General features: G+C 45.7%; 1 protein-coding gene and 1 pseudogene across 3 annotated transcripts in view; one reads left to right on the top strand and one right to left on the bottom strand.

Moving 5' to 3' along the window:
* VSIG10 (V-set and immunoglobulin domain containing 10) overlaps positions 1-18,884 on the top strand; it is a 36,807-nt gene continuing 17,923 nt past the window's right edge. For 2 of the 3 annotated variants that reach the window (XM_032603546.1, XM_032603545.1), the window contains exons 1-2: positions 1-329; positions 7,639-7,920. In XM_032603546.1, the coding sequence (XP_032459437.1) occupies positions 251-329; positions 7,639-7,920 (361 nt within the window). In that variant the 5' untranslated portion in view covers positions 1-250. The remainder of the gene's footprint in view (positions 330-7,638; positions 7,921-18,884) is intronic. The other variant, XM_032603547.1, reaches the window with a different exon arrangement.
* On the bottom strand, positions 4,944-5,200 carry LOC116739269 (annotated as a pseudogene).

The raw sequence follows: 18,884 nt of genomic DNA, 5'->3' as shown, positions 1-18,884 counted from the left end.
CCTCCCACCCCGGGCCGGGCGCTCGGGAGAGAGAATCGCTCTCGGAGCCCAGAGCAGCTCCCAGCCTGTGACATCGGGCTCACCCCAAGCATCCTTCCTGGGGGTTGCGGAAAGTGGAGTTACTCTGTCGTTCCGAGGACCTGGGAGGAGCACTCAGTACCACCCCAGGGGCCGGAGTCCTTGGGGGCGCCCACCCAGCCAAGCCGGAGCCTGCGTTTCCCGAGGGGCCCCTGCCCGCATCTGGGGCGAGATGGCCGCAGGCGTCCGGGCGTCCGAGCCCCGGGTCCTCGTCTGCCTCGGGGCGCTACTGACCCGCTGGGTCGCCGCAGGTAAGGGGCTGTGATCTGGAGGGAAAAGTTGAGTTTTGCCAGTCAACGGTGGGGAGGAAGAGCTGGAGAGTCCAGTTCCCTCCGACTCTGCCGGATCCAGTTGTGCCGCGGCCCCGAAGTCGCCCCGGGAGGATCGTGAGTTTCCTGCTTGCAGCTTGGCTTTTTGCAGGAAGGAATTTTCCTGGACTCTTGATAGAAGGCGAGACATCCCCACCCTTGGAGTGGGCAGCCGGCGAGGCTCGAGGGGCCTGCGGAGAGGTGATGGGAAAATTGGGGAAATCGAAGATGGGAGTTTTGAAGATGGGAAAATTGAAGAGGCGTAAAATATTTATTTTTATTTTTTTTAAGCGTCGGATGTAAATTCGCGTTCTGGTTTTACGTGCTGCGATGGTTCTCAATCTCGAGTCTCCTTTATTTTCCTCTCCTCCCTCTGCCCAAGGTTGAGCTTGCACCTGTAACCTGTGGGTTTCCCTACACACTCCTGCAAGCCGACCTGTGTGGACTGTCGCAAAGTTGTGCTTTTCTCCTTCACTTAAATAACAAAACAAAGCAAAACTTTTACTTTGAAATAATTTCAGACTTACAGAAAACTTCCCCTACACTTGACATTGCCTCTTACACTTGACATGGTTGGCGAAAGGTCTTAAATGGTTCATCTCTGCTCTGCCTTGCAACAATAAGGAATAGAGGGTTGCTTACAAAAACATATAGAATTTTAAAAAGATTGAAAAATTACTTTTGAATTTAATTCACCAGCGAATGCATGTGAGAGGACTCGGGTTGAGGGAAAGGAGATGCAGTTTCCCAGAATACTTGCAGAGTCCTATTTTCAGGGTTACCCAGTCCAGCACACCCAGCTGATCTCTTGTAGGTTCCTAGAGGAATTGCCCGCCCTACCCCGAGCTTCCTAGCAGCAAGTGCCAAAACTTCCTAATTGTGAGGCTCTCCCATGTTTTTATTTTGCTTTGTTTTTAGCAATTATTTAAAAATAGTAAAATTTCTCATGAGCTAGATTTCTCGTTTAAATGGAAAACTCTGAGGATCTGGCAGCACATGGCCTGCTTTCCCACGTGGAACTGAGCAGTGGTTACCCATTTTCATCTAGGGCAGGTGACTGCAAATTGGTTCCCCCTCTCCCTGCTGCAGTACTTACCCCTGGCCCACTACAGCCATGGACATGACCTGCTGGCCCCTCCAGGCATATACTTAGTGGTCACTGTGCTGTGAGGAGGAGAAGCGGACGCACGGCCTCCAACTGGCCGACCCTGAAAGTTAAAGGTGATTGTGTATTCCCTTTTCCCCAGCTGTGTGCAGCGTTTACCGCACTGTGAATATCAAGGGCCTCGGGACATCAGAACCCTGAGCTGAAATCTGTACTGGAATGAACTGGCTGCAGCTCACCTCGCAGGGAGACTTCCTCCACTGCCATGCCCAGTTATTTTGATGCCCAGGCCAAGTTCACCTTTGTGTACAGTGCCAGGAGGCTTGCCTTGCTTGATGTATTTTTGGTTTTTTATTTTATATTTTAAACTTTTATATTTTTTATTAATTTTTATTGGAGTATAGTTGCTTTACAATGTTGTGTTAGTTTCTGCTGTACAGCAAAGTGAATCAGCTATAAGTATACACGTATCCACTCTTTTTTAGATTTCCTTCCCGTTTAGGTCACCACAGATCATTAAGTAGAGATCCCTGTACTATACCTTTGTATTTTTTTTCTTTGTTTTTCAAGTCGGAAGTTGTCTGGGGGGAAAATATTGTCTTTCTCCTGTCATTTAACTCTGGACAATGTTCATGCCCCCCACTGTCACCTCAGGTTGTAAACCTGGGGTCATTCCTGGGGAAAGGTTGGTAGGAAAAAAAAATAAATGTTTGGGTACAATGTCAACTCTGTAAATGATAATATGAAGGCAGCGCTGGGAAATGGTTGTTTCTGTTGCCCCTTCCTTTAGTCCGTATTCTGAATTTAAGGTTGGGGGACCTTCGGGGACCCTCTGGACAACTGGTGGACGACTTCTAGTAACACAAACTGTTACTGTGTCTTATTGTCTCACCCTTCTGGTTGGGAGACCAGAGTAAATTCCTGTGACCTGGAGCATTGAAGACCTGAATAGCAGTCCCAGCTCTCACAATGGCTTGTGTGGGACCTTAAGTAAATCACTTAATCTTTCTGAACCTCAATTTTCTCAACTGTAAAATGAGGGGGTTTAGGATGATCAATCATGGAACTAGTGCACCCTCAGGGACCACTCATTCCTTGTCCATGTCAGACATCACTAATTTATGACTGTAATTCTTCTCCACTGAGCCCTGACTTGGCCTGCCCTCACCGTTAACCCAGCCCTTAGGACTGAAGGATCTCTAAGGTCACTTTCAGTGGTTAAAAAGAATGGAGTGAGCAAAGCCAGGAGAAGTGAAATGCCTTAAAATGGTGTATTTTGTGGTTATGTCATTCTACTCCTTGGAGGAGAAGACAGTGTTAGCTCAAGTTCCAAGACTAAAGTTTCGCCAGGGCTTTTGCCAAGGAGCCGGGGAAGGGGCAGGTCTGCAGATCTCGTGAACACACGTTGCATCTGTAATTCTCCCGTACTTCTCTCCTCAGTGGGTATTGCCACTGAGAACTTGGGTCCCCAGGCCTAATTGTTTGAAAATAATTCTCACTTGCTTTTTAAAGTGATTGTTCAGAAGCGTTTCTTGCTGTTTCAGAATCTCTAGCATTAGGTGACATTTTCTGCCTTCCAGCAAGTGGCTTAGAATTTTTTTTTTCCATCTTGCCCTGGCTTTGGGGAATGGTGTGGCCAAAATGGGGAAAAAGTCAGAACGTCCTGTGGCTCCAGGCCGACTGATCTTTCAGAGGGAGCCCCTTCCAGCCAGACAAAAGGCCAAATACAGATAACTGTTACTCTTTCTTTTATGAAAGGGAAGGTATTCCAAAGGCAGGTAGTAGTTAATTTTTTTTTTTTTTTTTTTTTTTTTTTTTTTTTTTTTTTTTTTTTTTTTTTTGCTGTATGGGGGCCTCTTACTGTTGTGGCCGCTCCCGTTGCGGAGCACAGGCTCCGGACGCGCAGGCTCAGCGGCCATGGCTCACGGGCCCAGCTGCTCCGCGGCATGTGGGATCTTCCCAGACCGGGGCACGAACCCGCGTCCCCTGCATCGGCAAGCAGACTCTCAACCACTGCGCCACCAGGGAAGCCCTAATTTTTTTATAACAACCTAATTGAGATATAATTTACATACCATACACTTCACCCTTTTAAACTGTACAATTCAGTGGTGTTTAGTATATTCACAAGATTATGTAACCATTACCACTAATTCCAGAACACTAATTCATCACTGCAAAGAGAAGCCCACTACTTAAGTATTAAACAGTCACTCGTCACTACCTGCCCCCATCCCCAGACAAGCCACTTCCCCAGCTCTAGACAATAGCTAATCTACTTTCTATCTCCATAGATTTGCCTATTTGGACATTTCATATAAGTGGAATCACACAATATGTTGTCTTTTATGACTGCCTTCTTTCACTTAGCATAGTGTTTTCAAGATTCATCCATGCTGTAGCACTCGGCCTTTTTATAGCCTAATAATATTCCCGTTGTATGGATATACCGCATTTTATTTATCCATTCATCAGTTGATGGGCATTTGGGTTGTTTCCACCTTTTGGCTGTTATGAATAACTGTGAGCATGCATGTACAAGTTTTTGTGTAGATATGTTTTCATTTCTCTTGGATATACACCTAGGAGTGGAATTGCTGAGTCATATGATAATTTTAACCTTGTGAGGAAATGCCAAACTCTTTACCAGTGTAGCTGCACCATTTAAAAATCCTATTAACAATGTATAATGGTTCCAGTTTCTCCACATCTTTGTCAACACTTGTTATTGTCATTGATTTTAGCCATTCTAGTGGGTGTGAAGTGTTAGGTATCTTACCATGGTTTTTTTTTTTTTTTTTTTTGCTGTACGTGGGCCCCTCACCACCGTGGCCTCTCCCGCTGCGGAGCACAGGCTCTGGACGCACAGGCCCAGCGGCCATGGCTCATGGGCCCAGCCGCTCCACAGCATGTGGGATCTTCCCAGACCAGGGCACGAACCCCTGTTCCCTGCATCTGCAGGGGGACTCTCAACCACTGCGCCACCAGGGAAGCCCTTTACTGTGGTTTTGATTTGCCTTTCTCTAGTGACTAATGATGAGCATCTTTTCATGTGCTTATTGACCTTTTGTCTAACTTTTAGAGAAATGTCTATTCAAATCCTTTGCCCATTTTTAAAATGTATTATTTGTCTTCTTCTTGTTGAGTTGTGAGAGTTCTTTATATATTCTGGATACAAATCCCTTCTCAGATGTGATTTGCAAATATTTTCTGCCAGTCTGTGGGTTATCTTTTCACTTTTTTTTTTTTTGTATCCAAACTGTGTTTATTGGGATGGTTTCCCATTCATCTTGATTCAGGGTGCTTTTCCTTTTTTTTAATTAATTAATTTATTTTTAACATCTTTATTGGAGTATAATTGCTTTACAATGGTGTGTTAGTTTCTGCTTTATAACAAAGTGAATCAGCTATACATATACATATATCCCTATATCTCCTCCCTCAGGGCGCTTTTAATACTGCTTCCGTCTAAAGGAGCATCCTTCTGTAAGCCTTGCTTTTCCTCCTGTAGGCTGGCAGAGGACAGTGGAGCAGCCAACACACAAAACTACTGTCTGTGCATATGGCTAAAGATGGTGGTGATTTTATAGCATCCTGGACATTTCACGTCCATGAAATAGGAACTGGGGCTCTGCACCAGGCGCTTCTTCTTGTGTTTCTTCTTCTCCTCTTCCAGAGAGGGATGAAGGAGATCCTTTGCGAGAAGCATGTTTTCATGGGTAGATCGTCACCGCTGGAAAGGTCTTTTCACTTTCTTGGTGGTGTCCTTTGCAGCACAAAAGTTTTAATTTTGATGAAGTCCAGTTGATCTATTTTTCTTTTGTCACTTTACTTTTGGTATCATATCTAAGAAAACATCGCTTAACCCAAAATCACAAAGATTTATTCTTTTGGGTTTTTTTTCTAAGAATTTTATAGTTTTAGCTCTTACATATAGATCTATGGTCTATTTTTAGTTAATTTTTTTTTTTTTTTGACCTTGCCACTCGGCTTGTGGGATCTTAGTTCCCTGACCAGGGACTGAACCTGGGCCGTGGCAGTGAAAGCGCTGAGTCCTAACCACTGGACCGCCAGGGGACTCCTGATTTTGAGTTAATTTTTGTATATGATGTGAGGTAAGGGATCCAACTTCATTCTTTTGCATATGGAAATCTGATTGTCCCAATACCACTGTTGAAGGCAGTTTATTTTGTAATGAAATATCATCTTTCACAAAACCCCAATATATTCACATACTTTGAAAACTTCTGATGTGGTGGGAAAAGAACTGAATGGAGAAATCTAGACTCTAGTTGCATGCTGCTCCCGTCTCATTGTAGGACTTTGGGCCAGCCCACTTCCCTTCTTTGCATCACACGTCTCTCATCTATTGAATGTGACAGCATGAGTAAGAGACCTTGTATTTGGGCACTGATTGTGGAGGGGGCTGGAAAATTGTGACACTTCTCAGCAAAACTGGCTGCATTCGCTTCTGTTTACCTGGTGGCAGTCTTATGCCAAATCAATTGCCTTAGCATTTGTCAGTCTTTTTTTTTTTTAATTTTTAAAAAACGTTTATTCAGTTGTGCCAGATCTTAGTTGCAGCACACGGGATCTTTTAGTTGTGGAATGTAGGATCTAGTTCCCTGATCAGGGATCAAACCCAGGCTCCCTGCACTGGGAGCGGGAGTCTTAACTGCTGGACCACCAGGGAAGTCCCAGCATTTGTCAGTCTTGAATGAGCATCAGAATCACCTGGAGGGCTTGTTAAAGTGCAAAGTTCTACCTTCCACCCCACACCCCTGGTTTGTTTCTGATTTAGATGTTCTGGGTGGGACCTGATAATCTGCATTTCTAACAGTGCTGCTGCTGATCTGGGCTTTTCCTTCTGCCTGGGAACCCCAGCTTCACCTTCACCTGGCTAATTCTTTCCTGTCCATCAGATCTCAGTATGGCTTCCTGGAGGAAGCTTCCTTGACAAAAACCACAGCTGGACTTAGGAGCCCCTTCTCTGAGCCACTGTTGTGTTATTTATCACACTGCATTGTAATTGCCAATTTATTGTCTGTTTTCTCCACTAGACTGTGAGATCCTGGTGGTCTCTGTTTTGCCCACCATTAGCTCCCCAGTGCCTGGCACAGAGCATGCCCCAAAGTCCTCACCGTGAGCTTGTTCTTGCCTGGAGCTGCTGAGAGGTCTTGCACTGGACTCGAGATGGAGAGAGACAGAGCGAGCAGCAGGAAAGAGGGAACAAAGCCAAAGCCCTCTTCCTTCCCCTCTTCTGGATTGCTAGGCAAATAAAACCACTGGGGTCCTGTATCAGTTATTTATTACCACAGCAATGCTGCATAACAAACAATGACAAAATGGCAATAAGTGCTTATTGCTCAAGGGTCTGGCATGGTTGGTCAGTTGGCTCTGCTGCTCTTGCCTGGGCTCACTCACATGTCTGGGCGTCCACTGAGTGGCTGAAGACTGATCTAGAATGGCCACAGCTGGGAGGATTGAGACAACTGGGGACTGCACCATATAGTTGTCATCCTCCCCCTGGCACATAAGCTAGGCATGTCCTTCTCAGGGTGGTGGCGGAAGGTGAGCGTGAGCAAGCCCAATTACACCAGTGCTTTGTAAGCCTCTGCTTGAACCGCATTTACTAACACCCCTTTGACCAGAGCAAGTCACGTGGCCCTGCCAGAGTCAGAGTGGGAGGGTGCCACAGAGTGACATTGTGCAGGGCATGGATAGTGGGGGAGGGGGTTATTAGGGCTGTTTGCAACTGTGATTCACCACAAGTTCATTACTGTCAGGTACCGGCCAATTATCCCGACAGGGTGGGGCTCTGTGTGTTATTGCATCTCAAAAACACATGCCTGGTTTTAAAAAAATCTTAGTGCAGAGGGACTGTGCAAAAAGGGAGTTCAAGAAAGGTGGGGCTTAACTGGTGGTGCAGTGGTTGAGAGTCCGCCTGCCGGTGCAGGGGACACGGGTTCGTGCCCCGGTCCAGGGAGATCCCACATGCCGCAGAGCGGCTGGGCCCGTGAGCCATGGCCGCTGAGCCTGCGCGTCCGGAGCATGTGCTCCGCGACGGGAGAGGCCACAACAGTGAGAGGCCCACGTACCGCAAAAAAAAAAAAAAAGGTGGTAACAGCCTGACCTTTCCTCACTCAGGACTGGAGGCTGTCGTCATTGGAGAAGTTCACGAGAATATCACGCTGTGCTGTGGCAACATCTTGGGACCGAGGGGCCTCATAACCTGGTACCGCAATGACTCGGAGCCTGTCTTCCTCCTGTCCTCCAATTCCAGCCTCCCGCCAGCCCAACCACGCTTCTCTCTGGTGAATGCCAGCTCCCTGCACATGGAGGCGCTGAGCCTGCAGGATGAAGGGAACTACACCTGCTGGGAGGTCCTGAACGAGACTCGGTGGTTCCAGGTGTGGCTGCAGGTGGCCAGTAAGTGGCGGGTGGGGACTGAGACTGGCTGGCGTGGCGCTCAGAGCCTGGGACCCGAGGAGGCCTTTGGAGTCAATGGCCTGGGTTTCATTCTGGGCTCCGCTACCTGCAAGCTAAATGACCTCTCATACCTGTTATTTCCTCATCAGTATAGTGGAGATAAAAGGGATTCTTGCCTCATAGAATTGCTGTGAGGAATAGATCCCAGTTTATCTATATACAGTGCTGTAAATGGCCCCTGGCATACTAGTTAGCTTGTTAATATCATCCTCGCTATCAATCTCATTTTATTATACAACAAAGTCAGAGTATAACATAATCAAGTCAGACTGACTGAGTTCCGATCCTAAGGCTAGGTCACCTTGAGTAAGTAAGTAGCTTAATAACTCTGTTTTTCAGTAGCTTTGGTTTTTCTTATTTGTTAATTGGGGACAATGCATTGCATACCTTATCAGGTATATGCTCTTATGCTGTAGCGCTAAATGCAGGGCTTGGTATGAGCTACTGTTACTACTGTCTTTCCTAAATCAGTCTATCATGTCTGTCGATATATATGCATGAATTTAGAGCAAGGGTTGGCAAATCGTAACCTGTGGACCATTTCTAGCCTGTTGCTATTTTTGTATGGCCTGCAAGTGACAAATTTTTTTTTACATTTTTAACGGTTGAAAAAAATCAAAAGAAGAATGATATTTGTGACATGTGAAAATTATATGAAATTCACATTTCGGTGTCCGTAAATAAGGTCTTATTTGAACACAGCAACACTCATTCATTCCCATGTTATCTCTGACTGCCTTTAGTGCTACAACCTCAGAGCTGAGTGGCTGTGACACTGATTGTATGTCCTGCAGGGCCTAAAATATTTACTCTCTGACCCCTACAGAAAAATTTATTGGTCACTGGTTTAGAGGGATATCCACATTCTATACCCAGGGTGTGTCATTGAGTAGAAATACCCATGTGATCACTATTGCTCCCTGATTTTCTCATTTATAAATTATTTACTCATTCCTTTAGTCAATATGTATTTATTGAGAGCCCAATGCCAGGCACTATTCTAGGCACTGGGCCACAAGAATGGACAGGTCAGAGAAGGTCTCTACCCGTGTGGAGCTGACATCCTAGTAGGAGAAGACAGACAATAAGCAGGTAAGCAAATGCATCAGGCAGTTTCAGAGTGACAGGTGCTGTGCAGAGAATTGAGATGGGGTGATGCGATCAGATCCTCTGAAACACTTTACATTGGTGGGTCAGAGAGGAGCTTTTGGAAAGAGTGACATTGAAGCTGAATGATACGTAGGAGCCAGTCACATGAAGATAAGAGAGAGGGATCCAGGCAGAAATTGGACTAGTGCAAGATGGGTTGAACATGGTGCGTGTGTGGATGAGGAGAAGGCTGGTGTGGTGGGAACCCTGGGTGTGAGAGGGCAGGACATGTGAGACATGGAAGGCAGGGCCAGACCATGTGGGGCCGGGTAGGACTGGTGTTATGGGTTGAATTGTGTCCCCCAGACAGATAGGTTGAAATCCTAACCCTCGATACCTGTGAACGTAACCTTATTTGGAAATAGGGTCTTTGCAGATATAATCAACTTAAGATGAGGTCATTAGGGTGGGCACTAATTAAAATTGACTGGTATCCTTATAAGAAGAGGAAAATGCATGCAAAGACAGAGACACAGGGAGAATGTCGTACTGTGGCAGAAGCAGAGATTGGAGTAATGTAGCTGCAAGCAAAGGAATGCCAAAGATGGACGGCCATAACCAGCAGCCAGGGAAGAGACAAGGAAGGGTTCTCTCCTAGAGCCTTCGGAGGAGTACAGCCCTCCTAGCACCTGATTTCATACTTCTGGCCTCCAGAACAGTGGTAGAATCAATTTCTGTTGTTTTAAGCCATCTGGTTTGACTTACTTTGTTAAGGCAGCCCCAGGACACTAATACACCTGGTCAAAAATTGGGATTTTATTCTGGGTGCAGGAGGAACTCCTGGAGCTGTAAGCAAGCAGGGATGTGGTATCATTTGAATTACACGTGGAGAATGGATGTGTGCGGTCTCAAGAATGGCTGGTAAAATAAGAAACAAGGAAACCAAAAGCAACTATACTCCAATAAAAATTAATTTTAAAAGAACTTAAAGAAACTAAAAACAAACAAACAAAAAACCACACAAGGAAGCCAATCGGCGGTGTAGGATATTAGTGGCCAGAGTCAGGGTAGCAGCACTGACCTTGGTGAAAATGTACAGGTTCAGAAAATATTTTGGAGGTACACCTGCAAGATTTGCTGGTGGATTAGAAGTGGAGGATGAAGGAAAGAGAGGCTTCAAGGACACGTCTAGATTTTTGGATGGTTTGTACGTTTTCCACCAGCTCTTAAGGCTTATGGAATTTGCGAATGCAGTGTTTTTGGGTCTGGAGATGCCATGGATGAATTGCTGAATGGCCAGGAATGAATGTGGGTGTATCAAAAAATGTCGCCCAGTTTGGCCCAGTTCTGATTGGTTCTCACTGTGAGCCCATGGGCGGGTGCCAACAGGCCTCCCTCACTCCAGCTGTCAAACGGTAATTAATAATTCCTTCGGGAGAAGCCCTCCTGCAAGGCCACGAAGATGAGCCAGCTCTGCCTCTCTGCAGCCCTTCTAGTCTTCCTGGGCACCCTGGTGGCCAGCACCCCAGGGGGTGAAAACAGCAACCAGGCCCAGGCCCTGCACCCTGCCTTCTGCCTGGAGCCTCCCTACGTGGGTCCCTGGCAGGGCCCTGTTCATCGGGTACTTCTACAATGCGAAGTCCAGGCTCTGCGAGACCTTTGCTTACAGCAGGGGCAGAAGGAAGCAGAACAACTTCCTTGATAAGGAGGACTGCATCAGCACCTGTGGTGGCTGCAACAGGGCTCAGGAGAGCCGGGCAACTGTGCTCCCCTGAGATGGCAGTCTTAGGAGGCCCCAGGGCTGGGCTGCTGCTGCTTCTGAAAGATTTGAGCCTTCTCCTCTACTTCCTTCTCAAACCTACCTTCCTCAGCAGGACCCTGCCTCTTTCCTCACTGCATCCTCACCTTCATACCCCTCTCCACCATTACTGCACTCCTTGGAGGGGGCAGCGATGGAATTTCTGGCATCCAGTTCTGAGCGTCAGTGGTGGCAGAGATGTTTTTCAATAATGAACCCCCTTTCCCCATAAGAAAAAAAAAAAATTCCTTCGGGACTTCCCTGGAGGTCCAGTGGTTAAGACTGTGCTCCCAACGCGTGGGGCACGGGTTCGATCCTTGGTCAGGGAACTAAGATCCCACGTGCTGCACGGTGCGGCCAAAAATAATAATAATTCCTTCATGTCAGTCTTGTCAATAAGTGTCTTTGCTTTTGACCTCAGAGGAGTAAGGTGGCATTACAACTTTTGGGGCTTTTTTTTTTATTATTATCACTCTCTGCGGTTTATTATGATTTTATCTAACACTGACTTATTAATCATTGGCTAAGTTTATTGGAGGTTGGATTAGATTCATTATTGCCCTGTAGGGAGATAAATGCAAGGTCTTCTTATGATGAAAGTGAATTTACATTAAAAAAATCACTAAACTCAAATGGTGTTTTGAGCTCCCTGAGTTACTGTGGTATGATTTGTGTTAAGGAAACTTCTTCATTTGGAAACATAGGGGGTCCCTGACTGGTGTAGGGCTTGTTCGTGAAAACAGGACACAGGCTGTCTTAGTCAGTTTGGGCTGCTATAACAAAAGTAGCATGGTCTGGGTGGTTTAACAACAAACATTTATTCCTCACAGTTCTGGAGGCAGGGAAGTCCAAGATCAAGGTGCCGGCAGATGCAGTGTCTGGTGAGGGCCTGCTTTCTGGTTGGCAGATGTGTGTCTTCTCTCTTTGGTGGAGAACAGAGAGGGAGGAAGCAAGCTCTGTGGGGTCTCTCCTTATAAGGGCACTCATCCCATTCATGAGGGCTCTGCTCTCGTGACCTAATCCCCTCCCGAAGGCCCCACCTCCAGATGCCATCACACTGGGGACAGGCTTCAGCATGTGAATTTTGGGGGATACAAACGTTCAGTCCATAGCACAGGTGTCCTCCGGTTTCACAGACACCAGGGCCCTCTGGAACGTCAGGCCTCGTCCCCATTCCACGAGAGACCCCGGGCCAACACCAGACCCTTCTGGGCACCAGGGAGCCCCTTCTTGCTCCTCAGACAGTAGCAGAAGGGGAGGCTTTGGCATCTCAGATTGGAATTCAGCCCTCATTTCTGCATGGAAGATTTAGGAAAATGGATTAGGCTTGACCCAACCACTACTTCCAGGAGGGTGGTGATGTTGCTGAGTGGCTGAGGGCATACGCTCTGAGGCCCAGCTGCCCGGGTTCAAACACAGGTCCTGCTGGCTGTTGTCTTTGTGACCTTGGGGAAGTCGCTTGAACTCCTCCAACCTTAGTTTTATCATCTGTGAATTCAGGGGTAATGGTGGAAGCTAGGCACAGATTCCCTGCACACATTCGTGAGATAAACATGCACAGACTTCAGCATAGAGTCGGGCACATGGTGTATGTGCACTTGGTCCATGTTACCTCCATCAGCTGATTAAGGAGGTGACGGGATTCTCGTGGGAAAAATGCATCTCAAGTTCCCATCCATGAGTACATCTGGGCTTTTCGAAGAAGACCTTCGTGCCTCTTGCTTTTCCCGTCTTTCTACTGACATGGTTGATAACTTAGTCTCTTAAGGAGAAAAGTTTGGAAATATTCTAACATGGCCTTGGAAGCTAGGGGAAAAAAATCTGAGATGTGGCAAGTTGTTATCTGTACGTGACTTTGTTTTCTTGTTTTGTTAAAAAATTTTTTTTTCTTCCAGCTTTATTGAGGTACGATTGACATGTGGCACTGTATAAGTTTAAGGTGTCCAGCATAATGACTTGACTTACATACATCATGAAATGTTGACCGCAATAGGTTTAGTGAACATCCATTGCCTCATATAGATACACAATTAAACAGCAAACAATTATTTCCTGTGATGAGAACTCTTAAGATTTACTCTCAACTTTTATATATGACATACAGCAGTGTTAATTATATTTATCATGTTGTACATTACATCCCTAGTACTTATTTATCTTATAACTGGAAGTTTCTACCTTCATCCAATTTCCCCTCCTACTCTTCACCTCTGATAACCACAAATCGAATCTCTTTTTCTGAGTCTTTTTGTTTGTTTGTTTCTGAAGTATAAGTGACCTATAGCATTGTTAGTTCCTGTTACACAACACAGTGATTTGGTATTTCTATACTTTTCAAAATGATCACCACAATAACTCTAGTTATGACCTGGCTCCATACAGAGATATTACATAATTATTGACTATATTCCCTCTACTGGACGTTTCATACCCATGACTCATTTATTTTGTAACCGAAAGTTTGTACCTCTTAATTTCCCTCACCTTCCTCCCCTCTGGCGACCACCTGTTTGTTCTCTGTATCTATGACTCTGTTTCTGTTTTATGTTTTTTCATTTGTTTTATTTTTTAGATCCCACATATAAGTGAAATCATACTCTACGACTTTCTCCATCTGACTTATTTCACTTAGCATAATATCCTCTAGGTCCTCCATATTGTCACAAATGGCAAGATTTCATTCTTTTTATGGCTGAATAGTATTCCATTGTATATATGTACCACATCTTCTTTATGCATTCATCCGTTGATGGACACTTAAGTTGCTTGCATATCTTGGCTATTGTAAATAATGCTGCAGTGAACATAAGGGTGCACATATCTTTTCTTTTTTCTTTTTTGGCCATGCCACATGGCATGTGGGATCTTAGTTCCCTGACCAGGGTTGGAACCCATGACCCCTGCAGTGGAAGCATGGGGTCTTAACCACTGGACCGCCAGGGAAGTCTCATATCTTTTCTAATTAGTGTTTTCATTTTCTTTGGATAAATACCCAGGAGTGGAATTGCTGGATTGTGTGATAGTTCTGTTTTTAATTTTTTGAGGAATCACCATACTGTTTTCCATAGTGGCTGCACCAGTTTACATTCCAGCACCAACAGTGCACAAGGGTTCCCTTTTCTCCACACCCTCTCCAACACTTGTCATTCGTTGTCTTCTTAGTAATAGCCATTCTGACAGGTGTGAGGTGGTATCTCACTGTGGTTTTGATTTGCATTTCCCTGGTGATCAGTGATGGTGAACATCTTTTCATGTGTCTGTTGGCCATCTGTATGTCTTCTTTGGAAAAATGTCTATTCAGTTTCCCTGCCCATTTTTTAATCTTTTTTATTATTTTGATATGGAGGTGTATGCATTAAAGACTTAAATGTGAGACCTGAAACCATAAAACTTCTAGAAGAAAACACAGGCAATATGCTCTTTGATATCGGCCTTAGTACTTGTTTTTTTTGGATATGTCTTCTTAGGCAAGGGAAACGAGCAAAAATAAACAAATGAGACTACATCAAACTAAAAAGCTTTTTGCACAGTGAAAGAAACTGTCAACAAAACAAAAAGGCCAATTACTGAATGGTAGAAGATAGCTGCATATGATATATCTGATAAGGGGTTAATATCCAAGATATACAAAGAACTGTAAGTGACCTTGAATGTGTGAATGGACAGAGATGCTGCAGAAACATGAAGCTGACTGTATGAGGGCCGGGAGCTTTCTCCCTCCTTACCACCTGGATCTCTGCTTATCCATCAGTGGGCATTTGGTGCCTCTGCCTTCTAGGGAGTGAGGTTTTCTATAGGCCTGGGGTGATACAACCTGTCTGGAATGGGCACTGCAATGTGACTTTGTTATTCATCTCAGGAGTAAGAACTCTGCACTGTTCCTTGTTAAGTTAATGATGCAGTTGAAGAGTCTTGCCATTGAGATTGGGACTGCTGCTCCTGAGGGTACAGAAATCCCTTAGTCCAGAGCAGTTCAGGATTGCCACAGCTGTTTATTTCACTGACTTACCTACCCATCCGCTCCTGCCTCCAAGTCAGGTGGATACGAGGTTAGAACCACTGTGTGTTTACCTGCAGAAAGCCTGGAGTGGGTGGAGTGGGTAGCACAGACCTTAACATATTCCAGTAGAATTTGTGCTTCTTTCAAGAGATGATCCCTTAGCCACTGGGGAGCTGAGTGGTACACAATGCCAGACTCTCCCTGTGTCTATTTTTCTCAGGCCCAGCAAGTGTTGAGGGAGCATTTGCATTGGTTGGCACATGGGCAGTGAGGAAGCTGGTTTGTATCAACCTCCAAGAGCCCCTTTGGATTTGGGGTTTGGAGGATGGGAGTGCCCCTGTTTAGCTAGTGATGTGGCTGCCACTCCCGACTTCCAGGAGAGGGAGTCTCAGGAAAGCTAACTGGGCCCATCTGATTTGTACTCGTTCTGTGATGCTGATGGTGTCTCTGTACCCTATCACAACATAAGGTCCTGGGGAAAGGAGATGTTGGGCATACTGAAGAAAGACTGCTGGCCCCGTCAGAAGGCGGGATGAACTTTGCCCAAAGACTGATTAACCTGAGTCTTGCCAAGCTCATCTGAAGCAGAGATGTATGCTTGTAAGAGGCTGAGGACCTCTGGGTTTTGGTCTTCTGGACAGAATCAGTGGTCACTAGGGAGGTGGGGAGGCGATGGGGTTGTTATATTCACCTCTATGTTCCATCTCCTTTTTTTTTTTTTTTTTGTAATTTGGCTGTGCCACACAGCTTGGAGGATCTTAGTTCCCTGACCAGGGATTGAACCTGCACCCTCGGCAGTGAAAGCGCAGAGTCCTAACCACTGGACCACTAGGGAATTCCTATGTTCCATCTCTAAGTGATATCAAAACACTCTGTAAGTGTCCCCAAGGATCTTGTCCCACTGTGGAACAACAGGTACACCCACCGTTTAGCAGAGGCTAGTCAGTACGTTCTTAGGTCATTTTCAAATAAAAATGCTGGTGTGAAGAATAAATGTAGGAAAATAACTTTTCGTCTCGTCAAAGAGCCCAAGATACGAAGATGGGAATCTCCTATTTTGTGGGTCCCTGAGATGTAAATCAACTCCTTGAGACACTTGACTGGCCAACCTATAGTTATGGTGGGGAAGGAAAGAAGTGAGTTCTGATGTCAAGAATGACTACAGAGAACAGGAAGGCAGCAGCAGTAGTGGATTGTTGTAGAACAGGAATCAAACTTTTTCTGTAGAGGCCAGATGGTAAATATTCTAGTCTTTCTGAGTCAACAGGTAAAAACGAGGATATCATATAAGTACTTATATAACAAGAGAGAAAACAAATTTCCACATTTTTTTGGTTGACAAAATTCAAAATATAATAATAACTGAGTACTTTTTTTTTTTTTTGGACACGCCACGAGGCTTGCAGGATCTTAGTTCCCCAACTAGGGATTGAACCCAGGCCACTGCAGTGAAAGCGCCGAGTCCTAACCAGTGGACTGCCAGGGAATTCCCATAACCTAGTACATTTTTTTGGTAGTGCAGGCCTACTAATGAGAAGAAAGGGATTCTTTCGGCGGGGGAGGGATAACGTTTCACTTAGTTGGGGTTCAAAGTTAGTGTTCTCTCTCATCAAATCGATTGTGGATGTTCATCTGTACATACAGTCTGAGCTTGTAGGCTGTACAAAAACAGACAGCGGGCCGTTGTTTGCCGATGCATGTTCTAGAATCAGTCTACGAGTATACTACTGTTAATAATGTCAGATAACATTCATAGAACATTGACCACATGTCAAACACCGGGCTAAGTGTTCTGCTTCTATTCTCTCATTGGATCCTTCAATAACCTGGTGATAGAAGTTACTCCTGTTCTTTTCATTTCATAGGAAGGACAGGAGGGTGAGAATAGGAGGGATGGACACTTGCTCAAGGTTGTCTGTCTAAAAGTGGCAGTAGAATTTACACCCAGGTCTGTCTGAATGCAGAGTCCAAGTTCATAACCACTAGGTAAGGCATCCATCCAAGAAACTGACATGACCAAGGCCTCCATAAGATGCTGAACCTTTGTAAACACGCTGTATTTTTATTTATTTGCTGTTTTATTTTTGTTTCCTCTCCTATCTGTCTGTCTCTCCGAGTGATTGCTACCATCACCCTGCAAGCAAAAAGGGCTGGTAGTTTCTGTTGAGGAATATCAGCGGGGTGGAGAGAGAGGTGGGAGGGATGGAAATGGGTACCGCCTTCTTTTTAGTCAGAGTAAGGGAAGAACCCCAGGGATTTAAGAAGATGGTGTCCGCTTTAATTAAGAAAGCAGACTCAACCCAAAGGTTTATAAAAAAGCTGTAACCTTTGAACACTTCATTCAGAAGGCGCTTCAGGTTCTCTCATTTGATTTTTTTTTTTTTAACCCTTCCGCCTACAGCGTTCTCATCCATTCCCTTTATCCAGACCCATGTTTTGCTCAGCATTGTGTTGGTCAAAAGCCCCTCCCAGGGAATTCCTTGGCGGTCCAGTGGTCAGGGCTCGGTGCTTTCACTGCCAAGGACGAGGGTTTGATACCTGGTTCTTGCAAGTCACGTGGCGCAGTCCAAAAAAAAAGCCCCGTCGCAGCCAGTTTCTGGGGCTCTCACTGTTCATGACAGGCCTCTGTGGCCCTCCAGACCACAATTTGGAAGACCCACGTGGTCCAATCTAACACAGTACCTTTGCTGGCCCAGGTGTGGCTACCAATACCACAGAGGTACCCTGTGCTTGGCTGGGTGCTCGCCAGCTGTGGGCACTCCCTAGGACCTGCTGGTCCACATACCTACCCAACTAGTCGGCAACGGGCAATGGGATATTTGCGCACCTCCCAAACTACAGTATCATTTTTTCCCCAGACGCTCTGTGGGAGGTGACATGATTCCAGCAAATCATTGCAACTCTTAGGAGCCAGCCCTGACTAGACAAGCATATTGTCAAGAGTATTTTCCTCAGAAACCCACAATTTCTGTCGTTATACAATGGCCCCAGAATAGGTGGAAGTAGCTTCTGTACTTTGAGGGGATCTGGCAAAGCCTTTCCTCCCCCTAATAATTTATCCCCTGGGCATATTTTTGTCCAGAATTCTTCAGTCATAGATTTATCCCTTTGGCCAAGCATTGCCCTTTCTGGACTCTTCTTAAGAGGAAGTCTCTGGTGGAGGCAACACACTACAGGACTTTAGTATATATAGGATCAAAGAGGATCTTAGATGCACTGGGTACCAATCGTGGGACGGCCTTTCTGGCACTGTTCTGAGTGCTGTATGATACTAATTCATTTAATTGTCATGACAACTCCATAAAGTGGGTTCTAGCATCACCCCCATTTTACAGATGAGGAAATGGAGGCTTAAGAGAAGTTAAATACTTTGCCCAAAGTCACACAGCTAGTAAGTGGAGTTAAAAATTGGGGCTGGAACCAATATTTCTTGTCTTTCAGTGTGAAATTGTGCCAGGGGTCCCCAAGACCACCCCCAGCTTCACTGATTCTCTAGGAGAACTCACAGGACAATGAGGACCACGCTCCCAAGAGTCCTCTCCCAGTGCAGTCACATGGGACACGCTTAATTCCTCCAGCAACAAGTTGTGGCAACACGTGTGGAATATCTACCAGGGACGCTCGTTAGAGACTCCAGCGCCCTAGGTTTTTACTGGGGCTTGTCACATAGGCATCCTCTGCCTAGCACATACCAAAATTCCAGACTCTCAGAAGGAAAGCAGGTGCTCAGCATAAGCCACACTGTTTGTACAAACAGTTTAGGCCTGGTGAACACCACTCTTACCAGTTCTGGGAACGGTGGGAACCACCCGGAAATCCAAGCTCCTAGTTGCCAGCCCAGGCCAACCTTGCATGCAGGCCTTTCTAAGGAAAGCACTCAGGCCTGCTACGTTAACTCTTTTTTTTTCTTTTGTGGGATCTTAGTTCCCCAACCAGGGATTGAACCCAGGCCCTTGGCAGTGAGAGTGCAGAATCCTAACCACTGGACCACCAGGGAAGTCCTGCCATATTAACTCT

Source organism: Phocoena sinus, chromosome 14 (assembly GCF_008692025.1).
Source record: "Phocoena sinus isolate mPhoSin1 chromosome 14, mPhoSin1.pri, whole genome shotgun sequence".
In the NCBI taxonomy this organism is placed as follows: Eukaryota; Metazoa; Chordata; class Mammalia; order Artiodactyla; family Phocoenidae; genus Phocoena; species Phocoena sinus.
Note: the sequence above shows the minus strand (reverse complement) of the source record. Positions and strands in the feature narration are given on the sequence as shown.